This window comes from Vombatus ursinus, unplaced genomic scaffold (genome assembly GCF_900497805.2).
Source record: "Vombatus ursinus unplaced genomic scaffold, bare-nosed wombat genome assembly UNPS02014784.1, whole genome shotgun sequence".
Taxonomy (NCBI): Eukaryota; Metazoa; Chordata; class Mammalia; order Diprotodontia; family Vombatidae; genus Vombatus; species Vombatus ursinus.
In genome coordinates, this window is record NW_020954562.1 from 11152025 (window position 1) to 11164541 (window position 12517).

At 33.0% G+C, this 12517-nt stretch overlaps 1 protein-coding gene across 7 annotated transcripts in view; it reads right to left on the minus strand.

Moving 5' to 3' along the window:
- LRBA (LPS responsive beige-like anchor protein) overlaps nt 1-12517 on the minus strand; it is a 676054-nt gene that overhangs the window by 192363 nt on the left and 471174 nt on the right. For all 7 annotated transcript variants that reach the window (XM_027866938.1, XM_027866942.1, XM_027866935.1 and 4 more), the window contains one exon: nt 7515-7627. In XM_027866938.1, coding sequence (XP_027722739.1) covers nt 7515-7627 — 113 coding nt within the window. The remainder of the gene's footprint in view (nt 1-7514; nt 7628-12517) is intronic.

The window sequence follows — 12517 nt, forward strand, 5'->3', positions numbered from 1 at the left end:
GATAGATAGATAGATAGATAGATAGATAGATAGATAGATAGATAGATATTACACACATATATTTCTTTGTTTTCTTTTTTCCTAAAGAGGCAATACAAATAAATACCCTGGGAAGGCTCATTTAAAAAAAAACTATTCAGGGTGCGAGCAACTATTCTGTTTCTGTTGTAGTAGTTCCTTTATCTAAATGACAAGTATAACAAACAGGCTGATCAGCATTTTTATCCAACCTTGGCTCTTAGGGCATTTTGTCACATGCTGTATAAAGCTGAAATGGTTTGGCACTTATCTTCACATACTCTAGATTTTATTTAATATTGCAAGGGAAAAAAATTCCATCACAGCCACTGAGGCTTTCAGAGCTAACAAATGCATACTTTTATTTTCAAATAACAGAACAGTTTTAAATCTCTTGCAAACACTGTCTCTCTCAAGTGGTCTTAAAAGTGTATGCACTGTACCATTTCATTTTAGTATCTAGAGAATAAGAAAGGTACTCCATTTTACTTATATTGCCTTCTAGATGCTAAATCATCTCAAATACTCATTTTGGATTTAGCAGTAAAAATCTTTCTGGTTCTGTGTTATCTAGCTGTAGCAGGTGATATATAATTTTACTTTGTATTTTATCTGAATTTGCTAAATTCATGTATATTGATAAATATAAGCTGAACAATGCTTTAATTACATGCCATCATGCGGCTAAATAGCAGGCTAGGAGTAAGCACTGAAAGGGCCTTTTAATGGTAAAGAACTAATGAATGTTTTCCAAGCAATTGTGAAAATGATAAGCCACGAATAGGTTGAGTGTTGATATACCAAAATCTGCTCATTTGCTAAGAAGCCTATCTGTCTCTATGTGGACCATATCCAAATTCAGAGAACTAATTAAGGTCATTCAGATTCTACCAACCTGTCAATGTACTTTGAAATGTATTATTACCTCTGACTTTGGATAAAGATAAATAATACAAAACCCACTAGAAACTACTTGCAAGCAATTTAGATTTTGAAAAGCAAAGAAATGTGGAAGAACTAGTTTTCACTTAAGAAAACTTTTTTTAAAATTGTGCTTAACATAAGTTATAGTTAATAGTAGTAAAGGTACTAATAAGATAGGCAACAAAATACCAATAGTAAAAGTAATATCATAAATGATAAAATAAGAGAGATTAAACATGTGATGGTTAAGAATAAAGGTGGTCATTTTCTTAGGTGGTTATTTGTTCTTTCTATAAAGATTTATGTGTTTATATGATGGAGGTGGTGTGTTATGGTCCTTCGAGGGATCAGGCAGATATATAACTACATTTATAGACAGATAAAATAAATATATCAGTAATTTAGGGACTCAAATAGAATTTCTCAGGTTGAGTTAATTTTGAAAATGATTTACAATGTTGAGATGATTTGTACCCAGTATAAATCCCCCAAATCAGTGGATGCTCAATAAATACTATCTTTCTAATTTTTTTTCCATCCCTGTGGAATCAACTAAGAATTAACATGGACATTTAAGGGTAAAAATTCTTAACATGAAGACCAAAAGCATAGAATCATAAATTTGGAGCGATAAAGTATTAGGCAAGAATGTGTTAAAATACAGCCTGAAATACTTTTCAAACTAATGCAAAAGTTCAGGTAATGATCATCAAAAGTCCTTTGAAATGATCAGTCTTGTACTCTGTCTTCTTGTTAAATCTTCCTAAAATATGGGGAAAATTTTCTGAATGCCTAGATTGAGAAGGCTCTGGTTACATAAAAATCTCAACAAACTACAGCATGCAAAGCGACACATCTATTTTATTATATTTAGAGGTCAGCACAGTACCTCCAGCACTTAACACAGTGCCTGGCACACAGAAGGTATTTAATAAATATTTACTGTTTGATGGATCGGAGGTTCTTGACTTTGATGGTTAATTCGAGAGAAAGTAAGAGGTACATAGTGTAAAGTACACATATACACTAAAAAGTACACAAATGTACCAAACTGTAAAGTCAGGTCTTGAAGAGGGAAAGATTTCACTCCACCCCAACTCTCCCCAAGGCTTTGCAGAGAAAGAAGGAGGTTGCAGAAGCGCTTTGTCCATTTAAGCTCAAGAGAGATTCGTTCTAATTCTCTGATACAGCAACCCCCCTGGAAATCCACCAAATCCTGTTTATCAGCTTTTTGTGTACAAGAGCTTTTTGGATCATTCATAGTTGCTTTTTTTTTTTTAACTATCTTATAATTCAAATGCTACTCTATATCATGGAATTCCTATTTTGATTTGCTTTTTCAAATGTGAACAGCAACATTTATAAAATAGATTCTTTTGCTGTCGGTCAATCATTTTTCAGTCATGTCCAACTCTTCGTAACCCCATTTGGCGTTTTCTTGGCAAAGATACTGGCATGCTTTGCCATTTCCTTCCCCAGATCATTTTACAGATGAGGAAACTGAGGCAAACAGGATTAAGTAACTTGCCCAGGGTCACCCAGCTAGTAAGTGTCTGAGGCCAGATAGGGAGGAGGCTCCTTCCTGACTCGAGGCCTGGCACTTTATCCACTGCACCACTTAGCTGCCCCAAAATAAATTCTAATGGCTCCTAATTGAGCTCAGACTGACAGCAAAAGTCAGTCTCTAGGTTCAACAAGGAAATCATCTACGAACTTCATACTACAGAAGAGAAAATATATGAAAGACTAAAAAGTTATTTTTGCTCCAAACAACAGAACATGAAAACATCACATTAACTGAAAAGTATACTTTGATATACATAAAAAAATGTTCAAGGCAATGTGATGTATTGAATTTACTCAAATGGATTTATAAACTCATCAATATGAACGTTCTTTCTAGCGACACAGACCACAATTGATCATGCCTGACCATCTAAGTCGTCACCACAGGGGATATAGACCCAATATACTGAAGGCCTTCCTTGATTTCTCTTGCCATCACAGTAATACCAATATCACACTCAGGCTGTTCATCTGTCCTTTACCTATAACCAGTCCATTATCTTTTTCCATCATACATCTGTCATGACACCTTATTATTGTTCTTCAGAGTTCCCCAGGTGACCTAGGTTAGAATCCTAGCTATACCACAGTGTGAGCTCCACCACCAAACCTCTCTGAGACTGAGTTTTCTTATGTATAAATAAGGATTTAGACTAGATGATATCTGAGGTCACTTCCAGATATAAATCTTTGATTCTTTGTTACAATCTGCTCCCTACCTCCCAGTACAGTGCCTGGCACACAGTAGGTACTTAATAAATGCTTGTTGGCTGATGATCCACTGGGTGACAATAAATTTCAATTTTGTCGTGACGACTGTGTTCAGTGTCTGAGTCATACAATACCAGAAGGTTACTAGGATTAAAATGATGAGCTTTTGTTTCTGGGAGAAGTTTGGGGTTATTAAAAGAGCTGTGAAATTTTCTGAAAGCAATCCAGCCCACTATCCAGTTTCTTCAGGGCCTTGCCTTTTGCCTGTTTGTACTATCTTTCATGGATATACATACTGATAAATAAGGTTTATGGATTATCTAGCCAAATATATGTAGTAATATGGGAAATTTGTTAGAAAATTCTCTTATAGCTATTTCAGAAATTTTCTAGGGATCAACATCAAACTTATTGTTCTGGAGTTCCTATAAATTATTTTTCCCCCTTTTGAAAAACTCAGAAGCAGCCTTATATAGAGAGAAGAACACTGAACATGGAGTCAGGATGTGCTAAGATTTGAAACCACAGCCCAATGCTTATTGATTATCTTTGGACATACCACATAACCACTCAGTTTTCTTGGAAAAGCAAGCACATCATAGATTCTCAAGAATTAATGAATCATATGACAATATATTTTTTTAAATTCAAATGGGTTATTCAGGCTTTTAGAAATTTAAATAAAAGATGTTATTACTAGTATTACTATAAATTGATACTACATATGCATACAAAACAATTAAAAACACTGTAAGGAATGAGAAAACTATGTTGTTACATCTATGTGGCAGATGTGAAAAAAAGTAAAGAACTAAGTAGGTTTTTGAAAATGTCCTACTGAAATTAATATATGGTATACTAAATAGCATATACACACAAATCAGAGAATCAGATCTGCTGTATTCCAAGATGAAAAGATAATCAGAAGATTTTTTCAATTCCTCTCATAGCTGAATATTCTCAAATAATTTTTATGTAAATACTGTGCTAGAGTAGCTTCTCCATCCCCCTTACATCCAATTAACCAAGTGTAGACAAAAATAGACCAAGAAAAAGGCTCACATTCTGGTATGAAAACAGGTAGATTATGCAAATTAAAGAAAATAATATTTATAAATAATAAGTGCTCACTTCTAACCATAATCAGACTGGATGGATAATAAACACTTATGTTTGAGGAGGATTACTGACTGGCAGTGAGCTGCTGGTATATGTCAGGATTATTCATCAGACTGACAGTAATATTAACCACAATCCATTTCAGTTGCTTCAGTTTATCATTTTCTGACTAATGTTAAAAAACAATGTCATTGAAGGCTGTTTAAATTAAGTGTGGGGTTAACCTACGTGTTACAGTGTTTAAAAACTGGTATTAGTAGCAGAAAAACCAAATTCATGTATGTATCAAAAGGACTCTAACTCTTAACAGATATAAATATTTTTAAAAAATAAAATATGTTCTCATAAACTCCTAAAATAGATTTTCTATATAGGCATGGCAATAGTAAAAATAAAATAAAAATCTTGTAATAATCTACCATATATACAGCAGTTTACACACACACACACACACACACACACACACATATGTATACATATACACACATATATTTATATTTTAAACCTTCAAGTTTGTTGATCAGGAGACAGTATTAAGTTTGAATAAAGAGGAAGATATTTGCAAAGTTTAATTGGATACACAACACTATGCCAATAGTAACTTAGAAATAGAAAATTTCCACTCACTACCATTTCAACCTCAGGTTTATATTAAATTAAGTTTGTTTTATTTCACAGAGCTTTAAATGTAGTAATTCTTACATCCATTTTTTTTTTATATTTAGGCAAGAAAAAACACCCAATGTCAACATGTAAAACACAAAGCTTAAATTATTTTCAGAAAACTTTGTTAGAAAAAACTCACAAAAAATAAATTAGCAATTTATAGTGTAATTTTATATCTCTCTGAATTTGTACTTTATTGCTTTAGGATCCATTTTGTATTGTGTTACCTTCCATTAAGGTAATTTAATACAAAAGTATTAAAGGTATCAGTCCATATTTTGCATTTACAAGTCAGATAGAAATAAAATTCAAAGTGAAACCTATATCACCTAGTATAGGTATAAGCAGCTATTGAGCATCTAAAAATGTTGCTTTAGCCAGTGACATCTAGATGTTATACTGATTTCTGTTGTATCTGCTAAAGAGCACACGAAAAGGACTGGCATTCATCAGAAACAGTACTTAAAACTTAAGAGATAAAGAAGTGTTGTCTGATCAACCACAGTTAAAAGCCAGTAGCTAATTCTAAGACAAGATGCATGTTGGACTTTCATTAAAAGTGTGTGTAAGGGAGAATGCACTCACTTACTAAGATGCATACTTATTTTAAAAGGGAAAAGTTAGAATAATAAATGAAATCAAATACCAATTTCTGCCACGAAATTTTTTTTTTAAAAGAAATGAATGCCAAAATAAACCACTGACAAAGTAGAAGCTCACTAAAGTATAATCAGGTATAATACAATCTTGGTCATTTACATCTGTTGAGATGTTTCTGTTTGGTCTATTCAGAGTATATCAAGTCAACAGAAGTTGCTAGTTAAATACAAATTGTCAGATATTCTAATATTTTGGCACCGGTATACATAAACAAATGAGTCCACAATCTTTGGTACTTGAGGCAGAATTTAAAATCTAGTTTCTAAAAAGATGCCACAAGCATAATTCCCCAATATTCTTATACTACAAGATAAGGACAGAGAGATGGCAGGAAAGTCTTATTTTACTGAAACTCCACATTTCTTTACAATCTATAGTTACATTCACTTGACAATATTCTTCACATAGTAGGTAAACTGTTTTCAGACTACAATTAATCAGACATAGATAAATGTATTACTGGAAGAATAGATGAGATGACACCATGTGAGTAATGGATAAATTTGTGTCATTCCAAAAAGGTACATCTGGAATCTCTTCAAAAAGAATCTCAGGTGTGATTTTAACATAAGGAATGGAGGATATACAACTTCCTAATTTCTCTTCCCAAATTTTAATAGCATTAAGTCAAATAAATACAGAAAGCCACAAATACAAAATACTCAAACAATGACTGTTAGAGAAATTCAGTCCTATTTGACTAGGACTGGAGATTTAGAGAATTAAACAGAAGCCAAGGTCAAGTTTTCATTAATAATAGTTACAATTTATACAACCATTTGAAGTTTGCCGAGTACTTTACATATCTTACCACATCTGATCCTCACAACAACCTTGTGATATAGGTGCTATTATAGTAATACCCATTTGTAAATCTATATCCAACTCTGGGTTCACACAGCTACTGAGTGTCTGAGATGATAATTCGAATGTAGGCTTTCCTGACTCCAAGTCTAGCATTCTTCCACTATATCAACCAGCTACCCAACCATTACCCATTTATGGTTTGATCCCAGATAACTACATTATTACGTACATAGCAGCTTCTGCTATAAGGTTTTCATCTACTTGAACAGAAGTAGAGATTTGTATGGTGCTGATCACCCTTTAAAAGCCCTTTCATATCTACTCTCTCATTTGATCAGTGGGATCATGATATACCCTGGAAATACGTAGGGTAGATTATCATTATTGCTATTGACAAATAAACTGAGGCGAAATATTAATCTCAAGATCAAAAAGCCTGTAAATGGCAAGTTCAGTGTTCTTTTTGATCTTGTCATATTACTTGTCAAGTAATTATTAGCTTAAGTGTTAAACAGACATAGATACAAACATACAGGTACATCTTATATCTATTTCAAATTTAGATATAAGATAGATATATAGAAATACCTGGGAAGCTATGCAATGGTGCAATGTATAGAGTGCTGGGCCTGAAGTCAAGAAGATTCATCTTTCTGACTTCAAATCTGGCCTCAGACACTTACCAGTTGTGTGACCCTGGGAAAGTCATTCGACTCTGCCTCAGTTCTTCATCTGTAAAAATGAGCTGGAGAAGGAAATGGCAAATCCCTCTAGTATCTTTGCCAAGAAAACCCCAAATGGTGTCATAAAGAGATGGACATGACTAAAACAACTCAACAACAAACACCAAATGCACATGCCTACCTTATACCTATATAGTTACCATATATATATACATACACATATGTTATGTATCTGTAGATATATATCTCATATTTATGTAGACAGAACTGTATCTATTTAGATATATGATAGATATTCTTGTATATATCATATATATTTGTTTAAGATATAGGATATAAATCTTAGGAATGAAAAGTCACCTTGGACAAATCCCTGAAGTTGCTCGGCAATGTAAGATCCAGCTCTTCTGATTCATAGTTAGTTAACACCCAGGGGAATACAGGATACTGATTTAAATCATTGTAGGTACGTCCTGGTAGAAGAAAAGAAAACTTTTTATTTAGAAAGGCGTAGGGGAGATAGAGAAGATAGAGAAACAATTTACAGCACTGCTGGCTAGCTGCCCTACTCTCTTGCAGATCTTACTATACATCCTGAAGGATTTTAACACATATCACTTCTTTTTCCCCCCAACCTTTAGTCACGTGCACAAGTGATTGAGCTTCTCCAGAGTTTCAGTTTCCTCAAATGTCAATTAGAGAGTTGGACTCCAAAGTCTCTAAACTCTTTTCTAACTCTAAAGTTTGGTGATTTTATGATAAGGATATATTTCACACTTACTGCTTTGCCAATCTTAAACGATACCAAATAGACCTTTCACATATATCATGGATTATATAACAAAACCTATTCAATTCATTAACTAAATAAAACAATAAATTAAAGCTTTTAAATCACTCTAATTATAGTTCATGTTAATAAACTCCTGTTACACTATTCTAAACCAAACAACTTCACTGATTCAGTCTAAATATCCTCCCCAAAGCACTGTACAACCCCATTTTACTGCCTTTTTAGGTAAAGCTACTCTATGCCTACATATTCAAATACAAACTCAGAATTATAAAAATTTCCAAAAGGGAAAAGGACCTTGGAAATCATCCAGGGCAACATCTTATAAATGAAAAACCCGAGGTCAATATAGGGCAATCGATAAGCCATGATTAGCCATGGCTAATTAGTGGCAGGGACACGACTAGAAATGATTCACTATATAGGCCATGTGAACATAGGCTTTTGGTCTACTTTAATGTATCTCACTTTGAAGCTGATCATTAAAGTTCCTTAGGTTTAGGAACTGTTATTCAGTAGTAGATGGGGTTGGTAACACACAGGAGGAACCCATTATGATCATGAGTGACACTGATGCTGAAATACTTCTATTAGACAGGATAATACAAAGAATTTTGCAACTACATACATTTTGGTCATGATTTTTCAACCTCCTTTTCCAACAAATGCTTTATCAGAGTGATTAACAAGGAGGAAAATTAACTTGTCCATGTTTCATCTTTTAGTTTTCCTTCTTGTCATCTATTACAGAAGATGATAATGAATGAATTGGCAGTCAGAGGAAGAAAAGAAAAGCAGTCAGAGGAAGGAAAAAAAGAGGCAAATGGTCTGAACAATTCATAATGGATAATTAATCCTAAAAAAATCCAGAAATTACTGTATATGAATATGCCATGAACATAAAAGGGTCTTAATATATTCCAGAAAAGGTCCTTGAAGCTTAAAACTTACAGTGTATTCTATAAAAATGTTTAATATTTGTTTTCTATAAGATGCCTATTTAACGTAATCAACAAATTTCTTTAGAAATATTATGAAGAAACAATTAAGATCATGTTTGTCTTTTGGGAAATCTGCCACAATTGCTTCAGAACCTTTATCACAACATAACAAATGAGGATACCTACGAGGAATCATAACAGACCATTTGGCCTAGGTCTCTAAAATCAAAGTAGTTAAAATCATCTAACAGGCATAAACATTTGCCAATAAATTCATAAACATATATTAAATGCTTATTATTTGGAAAGACTGTGCTTGGGATAAAAAGATAAAAAAGAAAACAATCCTTACCCTTAAGTAGCTTACATTCTACTGGGCATACACAAAGCACAAGGAAATAAATATATACAAAGTATATTTATATGATAATTTCAAGGAGAGGGCATTAACCACTGCAGAGATTACAGAAAGCATTATAGAGGAGACAGAACCTGACCTATATCTTAAAGGAGTCAAGGGGTTCCAAGAAGAAGTGGTTAAAAGGGAGTGCGTTCCTGAGATGGGGGCCCATCTGCAGAGGAAGATGAAATGTTATGTAGGAAGAAATACTTGTCTAAACAGTTTCAGTGTATATTTACTCTGCTTAGTATAAATGAGAAGCAACAGGGCAATTGTGAGATCAATTCTCTTTATGACATAACCTTTTTTTCAGGAAGCCTTCCATTCACTTCTTCCCTCCCATAAACACAACCAAATAAATAATAAATAAGCTAACATTTATATTGCATTTACTATGTGCCAGAAGCTGATTTACAAAAAGTGTGATTTACAAAAAAGCATTGTCTCATCTGATTTATGTGCTATATGAATAGGTGCTATTATTACTCTCATTTTACAGATGAGTAAACTGAGGCAAACAGATTAAAATGACTTGCCCAGGGTCATACAACTGGTAAGTATCTGAGGCTGGATTTGAATTCGGGTCTTCTTGACTCCAGGACCAGTGCTCTATCTACTCTGCCACCTAACTTCTCAAATACTTACTGTGCGTGTTATTCTGTAATACTAGGAAAGGAAAAAACAAAATAATTTCTTCTTATAAAGGCCTACATTGGATGATTCTGAATGTCCCCACTTGATTCCCAGCCCTTGGATATAACTACTCTGACCTTTATAGGTTTTACATATAATGGAATATGATATATTCATTCCTTTCATCAACACCATTCACAATTTAGCCCATGAATTCTTTTTTTTTCTACTTTGTTCTTCATCTATTTGTTCTGTTGTCACTTTTGTTTTTAATTTTAATCATTTTGGTCTTATTTATAATACATCAAACACATTTCCAAACATATCCTTTCCCCTACCCAAAGAATCATCCCTTATAAAAAAAGATTAAAAATGAAATACGAAGCAATTCAGCAAAACTAACCAACTTACCAACCACATCTTACCAAGCATATGCACAGTGGATTGAGTGCTTGACTTCTTCTTGGGAAAATATGAGTTCAAATCTAGCCTATTAACTGTGGGACCCAGGGCAAGTCACTTAACCTGTCTGCCTCAGTTTCTTAATATATAAAACAGTGATGCCAACAGCTAGCTCAAAGGGTTGTTGTATGGATCAAATGAAATAATAAATGTAAAAGACTTTGAATAGCTTAAATCACTATGTAAATTGGAGTCATTATTATCCTACCTTATTCAAAGGAGGCAGGAAGGAAAAGTTCATTTTTTCCCACTCTAATACAGGTTCGACTTTGCTCAAAATAATTTATTAAGTGGGGTTTTTTTGGTTCTTTCTGTATACAATGTTGTAGTCATTGTGTATAGTGTCTTCCTGTTTCTATCTCACTCTATGTCAACTTATATGTCTTCATGTGTTTCTCTGATTTCTTCATATTCATTGTTTCTTAAAGTATATTATTATTCTGTTCTTATTATAGTATGTTATTTTTTATAGTATGTTACTATTCATATACTATCATTTGCTTGGTTATTCCCCAAGTAATGGGCAACTACTTTATTTTCAGCTTTTTACTACGAAAAAGTGCTGCTACAAATACCTGGGTGTATATAGGACCTTTCTGTCTCTTCTCTTGCCTGTGGTACAGGCCCAGCAGTAATATATCTGTCCAAAGGTATAGACATTTTTATCACTTTGGAGGGATAATTTCCAGATTGTTTTTCAGAACAGTAAGATCAGTTCACAGTTCCATCATCACCATATTTGTGCCTATTTTTCCACAGTCTGTCCAACACTATTTCCATCTTTTGTTATTTTAGTGGAGTCAAAGGGAAACCTCAGAGTTGTTTTGATTTGCATTTCTCTTATTATTAGTTATATGTGGCTGCCAATAGTTTTCATTTCTTTTTTAAAACCGTTTTTATTCATATCCTTTCACCACTTATTCACTAGCGAATGGCTCTTGGTATTATATACATATCTATCTATATATTTATAAATATATCTATATCTAAAATATTAAATTTAATTAATATTTAATTTAATCTAATATTAAATATTAGAATTGCTTTTCAGTGTTTAAAAATTATCTATTTTCTTTTGTGATCTCTATGCCTCTTTAGTTTAGGATTTACTCCCCCAGCAGTAAATAATAAAAAATACTCTAGTTTATTCTCATAATTTTTCTTTATGAAACATTAATCTGCTTCAAGCTTATTGTCATTTCTTGTATAAGATAATGATTTGACCCTAATTTCTGCCAAACTGCTTTCCTAGAAGTTCTTGTCAAATACAGAGTCGTAAACAGTAGTTGATGCTCTTGACTATAGCAAATATTGGGGTGTGGGAATTTTATATTTTCTGATGCTTACTTATCTACTCTGGTCCACTAATCTACTTTTCTGTATTTAAACCAATACCAAATAGTTTTGATGATTATTGTTCTAGTATAACCTCAGGTATGGAAAAGCTATGCCCTCTTCATTCTTACTTATCTTCATTATTTCCTTTGAGATTCTAGATCTTCTGTTCCTCCAAATGAATTTTGATATTATATCATCTAGTGCTATCATTTTTATACCATGAAACCTATAAATTAATTTAGGTGGTATTATATTTTCCTTGATATAACTATGCTTTTTTTTCACTCAAGTTCTTAAAAGTTTTTTGGCATCTTATAGAGATGCCTTGCTCAAAAGTTTGCTGTAATTCTTGTTACTTTTAGGAAAAAATACATATATAAACTCTAAATAAGGAATTTAAGAACGTCCACAATATGGCTCTGACCTACCTTTCCATATTTATTTCACATTGCTCCCCTAAACTCAAAATGTCTTTTTACATTCAATAGGCCAGATACTATTCTCTACTTCATCTCCTCTTTTCAAAAACTTTATTTACCTTTAGGAATCAGCTCAGGTTTCCTAAAACCCTCTAGTAAGAATGTTAATATCTCATCTCAGTAGAGTTTAAGCCCTTAAGAGGAGGGACAGTGTAATTTTTTTTCTTTGGTTCCCCAGAATTTAATACAGTCACTTGCACAAAGTTAACATTTGATACATGTGTGAATGTATATATGTCTATGTATGTATAGGCATACCAGACTTGGAGTCAGTAGAACCTGAATTCAAATCTGAACTCAGACATTTACTAGCTGGG